Genomic DNA, 15,218 nt, shown 5'->3' on the forward strand with positions numbered 1-15,218 from the left:
ATTTCTTTTAAAGTAATAAATGATGAGAAAAACCAGGCAGAAGGACTTTCCCACATGTATTTTATAGTTAGTATAATTTTTATTTTTAAATTTCAAATGGAGAAGCATTATAATATTTTAATGCATTGGGCCTACAAAACCCTTAATCTATTTCTACAAACAAGTCATACTGTTTTTTGTTCTGTTCTTTACACATGGAGGCCCTTCTTTTAGAACATTTACCATGCCCAACCGTATTCTTTACCTAACTCCTAATAATCCTTCAGGACTTCTCTGAAAAATCACTTCCTTCAGGAAGCCCTAGCCAACTGGGCTGAGTGTTCACGGTGTTTATTCCTATTATAATTATATCACACTGTATTGTTAATATTTGTCTATCTACCACATTAAAGATTAAGTTCCTTAAAGGTAAAAGCTTTTCTTTTATTCACTGTTTTATTCCCAGTATCTAACATAATAGATATTACACTTCATTTTTCAAACAAACTTAGGCTTATTATCTTGCCACAGCAAGGGAGAGTGCACACCGTGGAGAGTTCAACAGTTAGGGAAGAATATCTATAGGTAGTCATAGGATGACCTTGGCAAAGATTGGTTAGAATTTGTAAAGCAGGAAGTTGCTAGAATAATCAGTGGTTTTGTCTTTAGAATGCATGTCTGTGTGGAGTTATTGGGAGATAAGTTTGTCTGTAGTTTTTAGAACACCATGGGTCTGAATGAACTGGTGTTAAGAGTCTGAACTTAGTTTGTCTTACATGTCATGGTTTCATACAATTTTGCTATTTGGTGAGTTATAATACAGTTTCACAAGTTTTGATTTCTGTTTCAATCTTCAGTTCCCCCTCACATTTAGTTGCCAAATGAATTGGTTATCTTTTTATCAGAAGAATAATGACAAAGTTTCTGTCCTCAAGGAGTTTCCAGTATAGGCTATTATAGTTTGATATGTGCCATAATAACAATATAAATAAGGTATGGAATTCAGAAGAGACAACCTTTTTATAAACTATTTTTTTTATTGAAATCCTTCCATAAGCAAGGCTCTTACGTACATTATGTATTAGGCAAGTTACATACATTATTGTATTTAATCCTCAGCAATCCTATGAAGTTGGTGCTATTTTTCTTATCTGCATTTTTTTTTTCAGCACAAATACTTTTATATTACCAGGAGTTAACAAGCCACAAATTTTGAAGATGAATCCACTGCGAAGATAATAGCAAAATTTAAAAAGGAGATTTCTATGATCATGTGACTTCCGTTCACAATGAAACACTCATAATTGAAGTTTTTATTTTATAAGAGTCAGCATTCTTTCTGCAGTAAGGTAGATATCTGGAATGACCTGTTCCTGGAAGTTCACTTAGTCCAACTTAATAAAGCCTATATCCTTCACGTACTGAGGGAAACACTGGTGGCACATGTTGAGGCCATATTTCCGGGTCAGACCATGCTGGTTTGAGCAGATCCAGAAAGAACGGGAGCCCTGGCCGAATTTTCTCAGATGGCTCCAGTACAGTTGCTGATGACCCATCTTGCTCTCTTGGAGGCAATGAGGCAAAAGCTTTCTTATTCTCATTTTAAAGTCAAGAAATTGAGATGCAAAAAGATTAAATAACCCACTCAAGGTCACCCAGCTAAGAGATGATAGATCTAAGAATGTACTAAACATTTGCTGGGTGCCATCCTAGGTGCTCTATATAAACTCCAAAATAGACCTCTGAAGTAGCTACCACTCTCTCCTATTTCACTGTTGAAGAACTTGAAACATGGGAAAGTGAAGTAACTTATCTAAGATCACAGAGCTCATGACCACATTGTAGAGGCAGGATTCAGACCCAGGCAGCCTGGATCCATGGTCCATGCACATTACCACCTTATCTGCTACTTCTCCTGAGCCCTATACTCCAAACAAAACCAGTGGAAATTATCATTGTATAACACATGCTAGGAGCTGAAGAAACAATAATGATCTATGATTGCTGCTTAGCTGAGTGGTTCTGGCTCAGGGCCTCTCATGAAATTGCAGTTAAGATGCCTTCTGGGGCCATAGTCTTTAAAGTCCTGCTTGGGATTGGAGAATCTTCTTTCAAAATGGCTATTGGCAGGAGTCCTCAGTTCTACAAACTGAGGACTCCTGCCAATACAAACATGTGGGCCTTTTCATGTAAATGTATAACTGTCCTCATGATATAGAAGCTGGTTTCCTCCAAAACAAGCAATCTAAGAGAAAGCAAGTCAGAAGCCACAATGTCCTTAATGAATTAGCTTTGGACATCTAACACCATCACTTTCTTCATATTCTATTCATTAGAGTCAAGTACAGCTTGTATTCATGGGGAGGAAAATTAGGCCTCACCTTTGGAAAGGAGGTATATCAAATAATTTGTGGATGTATATTAAAACCACTGCACTACCCTTATTGCTAGGTGAGAACTATATCAGTGATTCCTTCAGGAGCCTCAGTAGAGAATTGACTGCTTGCTTGCCTATATTACCTTGGGTGGTAAAGATTTCAGTGGTATACTGGTTAATGTTTAGCAATTGGCTTTCTAGAAAACAAAATAAATGGATACATATATATGTACATAAGTTTTACTGATATAAAGAATGTGTAGCATGCAATTTATGAATAATAATAAATATATAATATCCTTTATTGTAAATTCATACAACAAATTGGTTCTCATAAAATGTTTTAGTTGATTTTTGCCAAATGCTTGTATCTGTAACGTTTGCTGCATCACTTTTTTATGTCTAGACAATCAATGAAACCATAAATCAAACCTAACTCTGTAGCACTTGCCAATTTCCATGGTGTAAATGTTCTCACCATAACCAATTTCAAGTTACCAACATATCACTGAACTCAGAGTTGGAAAGTGATTCACAGTAATACACCATTATATAGTATTTCCACCATACAGATACGATAGATGTAAATAACTTGAACATAAATAATAATAAAGGATAATAATTAGGAGATGATGAGTTTTGATTGTTTTTTAAAATATAAGTAATGTAATTTTAAGTTCAGATAGTTTGGTTTTTAATAAAATCTATGTTTAAAAATAGCTTGCGAAATTCTTGAAATTTAACGATCAGCTCTCCTAGGCTGCTAACAGCTGGTTCCTGCACATGATTGGCTAGAAACACCTTTGCTTTCCACTACATGGGGAATTCACAGTATTTCAACAATCAGAATTGAAGACAAGAAAAACAACGTCTTATGTAAGAAGCATCAATAGTTTGAAAGAGGAATATCAGTCAGAACAAACAAAGGGAAAATAGAACCGATGAAAAAAAGAGATGAAAACTTAAATTTTTAAAAGAAGCATCCATAAAGATTTAAGTACAATACACAAAAAATTTAAAGAACTTAGTAGATAAATATAAGGATAAAATGGTCACCACTGAGACAATAATCAATAATCTGTGGTATAACAATAGAAATCATAGGAAAATAGATAGCTTATAATTTTGCAAAGCACATCATAAATTAGTATATCATAGATTATGCTGTCATGACAAAGAAAACAATATTTATAGACTCTCAGAATTGTCATGTGAATCGTTGCTTAACTATGCAAATATTTTATATCTCATAGCTTGAAAATATGCATATTTTTAATTATATATGAATATACTAACAACATGTAGGTTTTTGGTTACTACAGTTTTTCTTGGTTAATACAGTTTAAAAGTCATAATAAATTTAAAAAACTAAAATTCTTTCTTTTTTCTCTTTGATCAGGTTTTTATTCAAAATTAGCTGTCCCAGAGTGATTTCACTTTTACAGAATAAACTAATTTCAGTTTATGCCACAGGCTTCTTTTCTTCTATGGTGGGTTTCTTTTCCATGGGCTTCTCGGCTGCTACTTTCTTAGTAGCTTCAGCCTTTTTTCCCGCCAAAGTCTTCTGCTTCATAACACCAACAGTCTTCTTCCCTTTCTTCCCTACCACAGGCTTCTTGCCTGGAACCCCTTTCTGATTTGGCTTCTAGCGATGCTTCTTTATCTACCTGGAGCTTGTGATTCTTGGCCTGGCAAAGAATGGTGTTCTGGCGCATGGTCTTCACATATGGGTTTAAGCTTCAACATGATAGATTTTTCAGTGGATTCTTCTTTAGGACTCTGCAATGAATCTTCTTGCGTGATGCTCGGAGAGCTCTCTGGATCTCTGGGCTAAGGTCTGTATTGAGCATCTTGTGCATGGGAAGGTGGTTGTTTCTCTTGAGAGAGGCAACTTTATGCCAAGTGCCATACAGATCATCTAACTTGCAGAAAGCACTTTCAGTCCAAGTGCAGAAACAGCCCACATGCCCACCAGGAGCAAGTTTCAAATGTTCAGTTTGCTTACATTAAGCAGAGTAATTCTGGGGATATTTCTGAAGGCTTTGATGATGCCATTGTCCTCGTTGTAGATAATGCAAGGTCCCCTGCGCTGGATATGACAATGGTTTCTCATTTTGCCCTTGCCAGCTCTCATTCGCTGAGAGGCAGATACCTTTTTTATATCATTCCAGGCCTTAAGCTTCTTAAGAAGCAAAACAGCCTTCTTGGTCTTTCTTGTAGCTTTCAATTTTATCTTCAACCACCAAAGGAAGTTCAGGAACTTCCTCAATACGATGACCTTTAGACATGACCAGTGCTGGTAAGGCTGAGGCAGCCAGGGCAGAGCAGATGGCCTATCGCTTCTGTGTTGCATTCACTCTGCTGTGCCAACGGCATCAGGTTTTGGTTGGTGCAAACATGCAGCCCCCACGGCACCCTGGCTAGAATGATGAGTCCCACTGCCTCAAACTCTGGGAATTTGAGCTACAGCTCTGCCTATACCCCATGACTCAGCCCTGGTTTGATGACCTGCTAATTCACAGACAGCACAGGGCTGTCTATTGTTTTTGCGCAAGTTGGTGTGAACAAAGTTCACAGTATCTGGTCGAGTGGGAGCCTTGAACACAGCTGGCGAAGTGACATTTTTGCCAGATGATTCCCCCTTTTCAGAGTACACCGGTGTCAGTGGACGAGCACACGCCATGGCCGGGAGATGAGAAGGCCGCGCTCCTCTCCACCTGGTGGCTCCCACAGTTAAAAAAAAGCAAAAAACTAAAATTATTTTATACATATTGCAGTACATGTGGAAATTTTTCCTATACAACCTAATTAAGTGGTACCATATTTAATGGAACAAGTACATACTGAATAAAATTTTAACATTTATATTCAAATGCTCATCTTGCCAATATGAGTAGTATATTAGCAGAACTTAATATTTACAGGAGTATGAAAAAAACTTAGGTTTAAACTACTCTCTTTAATGCTGGCAAATGAATTAATGGAATTAATGTGTCAGTTTGTTTCTACTTAAAGCCAAAATACACTCTGATATGCTACTGCAGAGCCAGCAGAGGGAGCTCAAACTTTTTGCTTTTTAACTTACAAAAGAAAATTGATTTAACTTTTAAAAGCTGTTGGATTCTGAAAAGTACTATTGTTATTTAAATAATAAAAATGTATTAGTAAATATAATTTTATTCTTTTGGTTAAAATAATATATTCCCAAACATAAAAGATATCAATATCACTCATTTTATTTAGAAATAGCAGGCAATTAAAATTACATTCTTTCCACTTACTTTTCCAATAGCTTTTATTTCAAAAAAACTTTTTACCAAGATTTCTGGTTCTGGTCAGGTAGACTAAACTAAAATGCACACTTTCCAGCTACAAATATAAAACATGATAGGTAAAATATGGCACATTTTAAATTTAAATCTTGCATATGTAATAAAACATAATATAAACATATTCCTAGGCACTCAACTATCAGCCCCTTCACATATATAAACAACATTATTAGTTTTTTATGTATCCTTCCTTAATTTTTCATGAATATACAGCTGTATATGAATATAAAGTCTCATTCGAATTCATTTTTTTTCTTATGCAAAAAGTAGCATATCATACACCCTATTATGTATCTTGCTTTTATCAATAATATATCTTGGAAATCTTTCTGTAAGTCTATAGTAGAGACCTTATTCATTTTTTAAAAAAATTTTGCATAGTGGATAGCAAGTGCATTTTAAGACTATATCATAATTTATTTAGCTGTTCTTAGTCAATTAACTTTCGAGTTGTTTCCAATCTTTTTTATTGCAAACAATTTTTTGATAATAACCTTGTATACATGTGATATGTAGTACATGTAAAGATTATGTCTGAAGGATAAAGTCCCAAAAGTGGGATTGCTAGGTAAATGGACATACAAGGTCCATGGCCATGCCACCCTAAATGTGCCCGATCTCATCTGATCTTGGAAGCTAAGCAGGGTCGGGCCTGGTTAGTACTTGGATGGGAGACCACCTAGGAATATCAGGTGCTGTAGGCAATTAAAAAGAAAAAAAGGACATACAAGTTTGTAATATTGATGAATATTGTCAAATTACCAACTATGCAGGTTATACTAATTTATATTCCCTCAGGAACAATGTACCTAGTTCATCACAATATTGGTAACTAAGTGCAATGAAACTTTTGAATTTCGGCAATTGGATAGATGAAAAATATGTACCTAGTTTTACATATAATGTACATTTCTATTATTATGAGTTAGTTGAACATTAGTGTCAGCCATTTGTATTTCCTTTCTATGAATTTACTGTTTATAATCTTTTGCACAATTTTCTATTGAGTTGTTGGTCCTTTTCTTATTAATTTGTAGGCAGTCTCTCTTAAATTGGGCAATTAGCCCTTTGTGATATGTGTCACCCCTTTGTTGTCTTTTGACTTGTGGCATGCAAATATTTTCACATTTCATTTGGCATGCAAATATTTTCACATTTACTTAGTTTAATTTATCAATCTTATTTAATGTCTTTTAGATTTTAGGCCACGGTTACAAAAGCCATCCCAACTCCGAGGTTATAGAGAATTCTCCCATATTTTATTCTGTTACATTTATGGTTTGTTTATTATTTTTTTCCATTGATTTCTGGATTGTGACTTTATTCTAAAGTATTGTGTGAATTATGGATCCAACATTATTTTTCGAAATGGGTAGCAAGTTGTCCCAATAACACCAATATAGTATAATATCCTAATGACTCCACCAAAAAAAAAACTGTTAGAACTGATAAATGAATTCAGTAAAGTAGCAAGATTCAAAACCAACATGTAAAAATCAGTTGCATTTCTATAGAGTAACAATGAATTACCTATGAAATGAAGAAAACAATCCCATTTACAATAGCATCAAAAACAATAAAATATTTAGGAATAAATTTAACAAAGGAAGTAAAAGATTTATACACTGAAAATTATAATGCATTGATGAAAGAAATTGAGAAGACAAATAAATGTAATGATATCATGTGTACATGGAGCAGATTAGTATTGTTAAAACGTCCATATTACCCTAAACCATTTATAGATTCAATGATATCCATATAAAAATTCTAATGGTATTTTTCACAGAAATAGAAAAAATTCTAAAATATCTATAGAACCATAAAAGACTCAAATAATCAAAGCAACCTTGAAAAGCAAACAAACAAACAAAGCTGGAGATATCACACTTCCTGACTTCAAACTATATTAAAAAATTATAGTAATCAAAACAGTATAGTATTGACATAAAATCAGACACATAGATCAATGGAACAGAATTGACAGCCAAGAAATAAACCCATATATAGTTAACTAATATTTAACAAGGGAGCCAACAATATTCAATGGGGACAAGAGTCTCTCCAATAAATGGTGTTGGGAAAACTAGATGTTCATTCACATGCAAAAGAATGCATAAAGTTGGACCCCTGTCTTACACAATTCACAAAAATTAATTCAAAATAGATTAAGGACTTAAATGCAAGACATGAAACCATAAAACTTAGAGAAGAAAACATAGGGGAAAAGCCCCATGTTGTCAGTTTTGGGAATTATTTTTTGTATATGACTCCAAAACCACAAACAACAAATGCAAACAAGGAGATTACATCAAACTAAAAAGCTTCTGCACAGAAAAAGAAACACTCAACAAAATGGAAAAGGCAATGTATAAAATGGGAAAAAATATTTGCAAACTGTATGTTTGATAAGGGGTTAATATCCAAAATAGATAAGAAACTCATAAGGCTCAAGAGCAAAAAAATACCAAATAATCCCATTAAAAAATGGGCAGAGGATCTGAATAGACATTTTTCCAAAGAAGACATACAGATGGCTAAAAGGTACATGAAAAGATGCTCAACATCAATTGTTAGGGAAATGCAAATCAAAACCACAATAAAATATCATCTCACACCTCTTAGAATAGCTATTACCAAAAAGACAAGAAATAATAAGTGTTGGAGAAGATGTGGAGAAAAGGGAACCCTCCTACACTACTGGTAGGAACGTAAATTGGTGTAATCACTGTGGAAAACAGTAAGGAGTTTCCTCAAAAACATAGAACTACCCATATGAACCAGAAATTCCACATTTGGGTGTTTATCAAAAAACAAAACAAAACAAACCACTAATTCTAAAAGATATTTGCACCTCTATGTTCATGGCAGTGTTACTTACAATAGCCAAGACATGGAAACAGCTTAAGTGTCACACCAAACTCTATGCTTTGTTTCTTATTTCTTTAAGCCAGTATGACTGTGGGGTTCCATACAAGTTTTAGAGAAAAAAGTTTCATTCACCTGTTGCCACTTTCTTCAAATGTTCACTTCTTTCCACCTTCTGACTAATTTTAGTCACTCTCCAGTGCATTTAGGTAGTTGTTTTCAAGCAGTTGTATTTTTAAATCATAATGTATATTTGAAGGATTACTGTGATGTCAGTGCAGTGAATTGGGTTTAGTGAACAAATGTTGGATGCAGGAAGCCTCACGTAACAAACTGATGATGACCTGAAATGGGACAATGATCATAAGAATAGAGAAGGCAAAAAAATTGAGAACATCTACAAGCTTATATTAGTGAGCTTTGTGACTCTAAACTGTCATATTCAACCCATCTAAAATTTTCTTCATTGTATAGGGAGGATTAGAAAAGAAAAGAGGTTGAGGTAGTAGCATCCAGAATTATTAATTGCTTGTCAACTAAAATTTATAAATGAGGCAAAAATGAAGAGAATTACCTATAGCTTTAAGCAAAAACCATCTTGTCCCATTTCTCCTCATTTTTCATTCATAGAAAATAAATCCAGACATTTCATGATTGATTTCATATTTGATTACAGACATATTATGTCAAGTAGGAATTTTGTCAGCTATTAGCAATAGAGACCTGATTACAATTGCTTAAACACCTAAGAGTTTATTCTTCTACATAAAAGAAGTTAAAAAGTGGATTATCCACACTGGTACAGAGTTCCACAAAGACAACAGGAATGCAGGTCTTTCTATATTTCTGCAGTGCATTTCTTACCGTGGCTTCCATCTTTAAGATCACAAGATGGCCACTGGAATTGCAACCATTATATGTCCATTTTGGAATAAGTAAAGAGTGAGGAGTAAAAGGACTTATGCAAGAGTTCTGTTAATAAAAGCCTTCTAATAAATCCCCAATCTATAACTTCCGCTTATAAATTCCTTTGACCAGTACTTAGTTACATAGTCGTATGTAACTGCAAAGGAGGCTGGAAAGTACTTTTTTTTTTTTTAAAGCTGGAACAATTGACACCTTGAATAAAATTGAGATTATGTTACTAAGAATAATGGGGAAATAGATATTGAATAAGCAACCAACTTTCTCTGCCGCATGTATCAAATGATTTTGTTGGGGCTTTCAAAAACAAAAACAAAAACAAAAATGGAATACAATGACCCATTAGCAAACTTCGGGTATCTCTCTGTATAGGCATACCCAATTTAGGTGCTCAAGTGAGCGTTAGGAAATTTACTTCCTTTTATCTCTTACTTTTGCTTTTGTCTGACTTGGAAATAGGCTTAAATGTTCTCCCTTCATGATACAAAACCTAGACACCATGAAAGGAAAGATAAACCTAACTACTGGGCCTACAGTCTCCCAGTTTAGCAGTTCCAGTGGAAAGAGATCACCTGTTTCTTAATTTTAGAATGAGTCATAAGAGGGACTCATGGTCCTTCATATGATGTGCCTATTCCTACAATCGTTATAGACAAGGCAAGTTGTGCTCTGATTGGGGAGATCTGCGTCATGGACCCTATTCTCTTGGATCGGTCCCAACTAAACCATATGAACTGAGTCAGGGCAGGCATGTTTCCTTATATTAAACTCAATGCCAGAAAAAGGGCAACTGGATGCCAGGCAGGCAAAAACAATAGGCCTGGTGCAGAGGGCAAAAACTTAGAAGGAATAAAAAGTAAGTTAAGACACTTTTAGTCTAGAAAAAAAAAAAAAGGCAAGGTACTCATGATCTATAAATCACTAGCATTATTCCTATTGTCTTCAATAATATTCAATAATACAATATCGATAGGGAGAAAGTATACTACAAGCCAATGCTGGTAATGCTGTGAACATTATGAAAAGCTTTTACAGTTCTAAAACAACTACCAAAATACTAAGAAGAGAATTTTTATAACTATGCTATTTATAGGGATATTTATTTGTGGTAACTCCTTTAATATCTACATCATAGAGATTCAAAGTGATGCACAATCATAAATTAATTCTTTTGACAATTCTGTAATAAAAAAGATTATAAGGAGAATAAGGCACAAAGCAATGACGTATATTTTTCCAAAGTCATGAATTAAATCAGCCACCAACTAAAGCTCCTGACTCCCAAAATATATGAGTCATTCTCCTCCTCATTTCCATAAGTTATTTTAGTTTACCACACGATTGGTCTTTTTTGGCATTTTTTTTTTTGGAGGTGATTGGCAGAAAATGAATATGACCATATGTTTGAAACTCAGCATCATCTGCCCTAGGGAAATACTGAACAAAAGAGGACAACACAAATACTCAAATGAAAGAAGCAAATGGGCACGGCAAGAAGTCCATGGAGAAAATTTGCCAGTAGCTAAAAATAACTAATAGTGGAGTGTAAATTGTGGTATTGGAATTTTCAATATTTGGTATGACAGCGAGTACCCTTAGGATTGTCTTTTAGTTTGTTTTCTTTTAACACAATATCATACTTACAGAAAAGTTTCAAAAATAGTACAAAGAATTCTAGAATAACCACCACCCAGATTCCTCAAATGTTAACTTTTATTATAATCACAATCTTCACTTTTTTTCTGTACATGTGTGCACTTGTGTGTGTGCATACACACACATTTTTGAACTACTTAAGAGTATATTTTGGATATGGTACCTCTTTTCTGCTATACTCTTCGATGTGTATTTCCAAAAAAAACCAAAGATGTTTTCTTACATAACCATAGCACAATTTTCAAAATTAGGAAATTAATGCCGTCTCAACAGTGTTATTTATTCTACAGCCCTTATTCAGCCCTTGTCCCAATAATGTCAAATATAACGAAGGTTTAGGACCATGCATTACATTCAGCTGTATCTTTCTACTTTCCTTCAGTATGAAAGTCCTGAGACTTTCTTTGTATTTCATGAAGCTGACATTTTTAAAGAATACAGGACAATTGTTTTGTAGAGTGTTCCTCATATTAAAGTTTGTCTGGTATTTTCTCATGATTAAAGATATGTACTCTTGGCAGAAGTATCACAGAAATGATGCTGTGTTCTTCCCAGTGAGCCACATTAGGAGGCATACGCTGTTGATTTGTCGCACTATTGGTGAAGTTAACCTTGATCATTTGCTAAAGTGGTGTCTGCTATGTTTCTTCACTGTAGCATTACTATTTTACCTCCTATAATTAATTAATGCTTTGGGGAAAGATACGTTGAAATCATGTAACTATTTGGTTACTCCTCAAGCATTTACATACTAGTTTTAGCATCTGTTGATGACTACTGCCTGAATCAATTAGAATCAGTATCTTTTTAAAAATATTATTTTATTATTAGTTTCAAGTACACAGTACATTGGTTAGACATTTATACAGTTTATAAAATGATCCACCTAATTGCTCTTTTTCTCCTCTGGCTCTCTACCTAGCCATTGCATTAATGATAACTGCATTCCCTATACCATGCTCCCCATTCCCATGACCATTTATCAACTACTAATCTATATTTCTTTAACCCTTCACCCCATTCTCCCAGCCCTCCAACTCCCTCCCCTCTGGCCGTCACCAGATTGTCTTTTACATTTGTGAGTCTATTTTTGATTAGTTTGTTCTTTTTTGTTCCTTAGATTCTGCATATAAGAGAAATCATATGGAATTTATCTTTCTCTCTGACTTATTTTACTCAGCATAATAACCTCTAGGTCTACTCATGTTGTTGCAAATTGTAGGATTTCATTTTTTTAATGGCTGAGTAATATTCCATTGTATGTATGAACCATAACTTCTTTATCCAATTGTCTGTCGATGGTCATTTAGGTTGCTTTCATATATTGGCTATTGTAAATTATGCTGCCATGAACCTAGGAATCTTTTAGTAAAACTTGTTTCTAAAATCTATACCACTCATGCCATCCTAAGTGTTAGCATAGTTATAGGACTTTCATTATAGATGAATTCTTACAACCTAAAAACACTATAATCAATGATAAGGAGATGGGATACAATTTAAATATTCCTGGTAGTGAGCTAAGGACCATCAATAGGCATAAGTGATCTTATAAGGAGGATGAAAATATTCTAAAATTGACTTATGGTGATAGTTGCACTACTCAATAAAGTTACTGGTTGAGTCACTGAATTAAATACCTGAAATAGGTAAATGTTATGATATGTAAAATATGTTTCATTAAAAATATAAAAATGGAAAAAAATTAATTAAGAATAAAACGATTTGAGTCAGAACACAGAAGCAAAGGCCAGTGATTATTCAGTGTTGTGATTTGCTTAAATAACAATTACATCTAAATCAAAAGTTCTGAACCTTTTTTTATGTCATGGGCCTCTTTGACAGTCTGATAAAGCCTATGGACTCCTATTAAGAATACTATTTTGAATACATAGAATATATAGATAGCATTACAAATAAAATCAAAAATATATTGAAATTTATAAAATATTATTTTTGTAATATAACAATATATGAGCTTTTAAAAATATGCTAAATAACAATAGATTTAAAATACAGGCAAGCCAAAATTAAATTTTATTTTTATAACACTTATCAGTGTGAAGGTTGTAGCATAGCACGTATAAGAATGATAAACTTTTTTTGATGGAGCAACGTGCCATGATACTGGATGAAGACATCCAGTTGACTTCCAGTTTTGTTGTTGTTGTTGTTTATTTGTTTTGTTTGCTTTGCTTTCTTTTGGTTACAAGTGTTGAGAATCCAGATTCTCCAAAATATATCATCATAAATTTAATTAAAGTTTTCATAGCTTGTTTAACAAGAAATGAATAGGTTCTCTCAAGGAATACCCAGATTCTCTAAAGCTCTTTGAGTTAAATTTCTATTATGAGATTGGATAGATTCACCATTTAGAGGCCCAGAGTTGAACTGAAGTTGGCCAGCTCCAGTGCAAGAATGTCTGTGGCTAGAGAAGCTAAGAACTGATACTGCGGTATTCTTGAGGGAGTGATGAGCATAAACGATATTTTGAAATATCTGTCACAACTTCATGTGATTTGAAAATATCTGTGATTTCTAATGGCAACAAGGTCACAGTTACTAAGATTTTTGCCAACATTCATACTTGAAGAATTTTCTAAATTTTAGTTAATTGTTACTGAAAATAAATGATGTACATATTTTTACTCATCAAATTTAAGCACCCTCTGAATTCTATTCATGGACCCTTTGGCCATCCAAAAGCTCCAGGTTAAGAACTCATGATATAAACATAGATAAACAGAATTTATAACCCTCACATTTTGGCTGTTTGGTATAGTTACAGAATGCCTAAAGACAGCATAAATACATTTATAAAGCTAAGATGTTTTAAGAGAAAAGGAAAATTCTGGTTCTGTCTATGTCAAGTCTAAAGATTCAAAAATAGAATTTTAACTCAGTTTCTTTCAAGATTCTTCTTCATAAAATATGATAAAAAAAACCTAAGTGCTGTTTAAAACAACAACAACAAAAATGCCTAGTGATGAGACATCTCTTTCTGCTCTTTCATTTCTAGGCATTATTCCAGCCCAAGTTTTCTTTGCCTCATCACTTGTGACAGGAACAAACTGATCTCCTCTTTCTTATTCTTATTTCTAGTTTGGGGCTGTCTTTTTATTAATTTTTTATTATCATCTTAATTTAGATGTTGAATTCTTCTTCAACACATTGCAGGCAGGGAAAGTACAATTGTGTGTTCTTGAGCAGTTCTTTCCTGTTACAAACTCATTTGTCCTAAAATGTGTTATCAGGTTCTTTAGTCTTCTAAAAGAAAAATATTGTAGGTTTCTGCTCCTTATATATTAAGCAAAAGAAAAATTTCTGAAGTTAGCAATTAGGATATATTAAAAGTTACATTGCTAAAAGTCAAATTCATTCTTAGATTCATATTATGCCAAATTGGGCACTTCCAAGACTATTTCTGAGCCTCAGTTCTCCTTAGGTGGAAAATGAGTGGAATTTTGCTATCTAATCTCAAAGGTACTTTCTACCTCAAAAATCAAACAAGTCATGACTGTATTTAACAGAGTATCTGTTGTTAGCAACTCACAGATGTCCCCATCTGGGAGAATTACTCTCCCCTACACAGCAGAACAGGAGACTAGATCAACAACACTTTGAGGGGTATAGCTCCTGTCTGATAATTGACTGACATGAGCACAAAAGGTGGCCCCTTTTCCTCAAGATGGGACCAGAATTTCTTGTGGGACTAGAGTAAAGCTGGTGTCCTGATGAGACTATACCCTTGCTAAGCTTCTTTTCTCTGTACGATCCTGCCTCCTTCACCTCCTTCTCCAGAGATCACACTCTCAACTGATCATTTCAACAAGAATCCCCATCTCAAGCTCTGTTTCAAGGGAACTGGCCATAAGATAGCATCTTACAGTAGCCATTTAGCAAAATTTTGTGGACTGAATGAATGGAGTTAATCTGTTTAATATTATTTATAAAATTTATAGAAAAAGCCTAAGAATGCTTCTCATAGTTTTCAGCAATAACTATGTGTTGAGAGTATTTCTGAGGAAGTACTATAAACATGTCTGTAAGCTTGCTTCTTTCCCTTTCTTATAAAATTAATT

The 15,218-nt window shown here is 34.0% G+C and overlaps 1 protein-coding gene and 2 pseudogenes across 1 annotated transcript; 1 reads left to right on the plus strand and 2 right to left on the minus strand.

Moving 5' to 3' along the window:
- Positions 1-1,049: 1,049 nt before the first annotated feature.
- On the minus strand, positions 1,050-1,760 carry LOC120621555 (40S ribosomal protein S29-like). The gene has a single exon (XM_039886964.1). The coding sequence runs from the start codon at positions 1,671-1,673 to the stop codon at positions 1,365-1,367; it is 309 nt and encodes a 102-aa protein (XP_039742898.1). The 5' UTR covers positions 1,674-1,760; the 3' UTR covers positions 1,050-1,364.
- A 1,931-nt stretch (positions 1,761-3,691) lies between these two features.
- Positions 3,692-15,218, minus strand: part of LOC120621553 (60S ribosomal protein L4-like) — a 40,875-nt pseudogene continuing 29,348 nt past the window's right edge.
- Positions 6,274-6,392, plus strand: LOC120622166 (uncharacterized; annotated as a pseudogene).

This window comes from Pteropus medius, unplaced genomic scaffold (genome assembly GCF_902729225.1).
Source record: "Pteropus medius unplaced genomic scaffold, Ma_sr-lr_union100, whole genome shotgun sequence".
Lineage (NCBI taxonomy): Eukaryota > Metazoa > Chordata > Mammalia > Chiroptera > Pteropodidae > Pteropus > Pteropus medius.

What these genes read in the sequence shown, in the direction of transcription:
- LOC120621555 (XM_039886964.1), bottom strand. Translation starts at nt 1,673, where the DNA reads ATGTTTAGTACATTCTTAGATCTATCATCTCTTAGCTGGGTGACCTTG.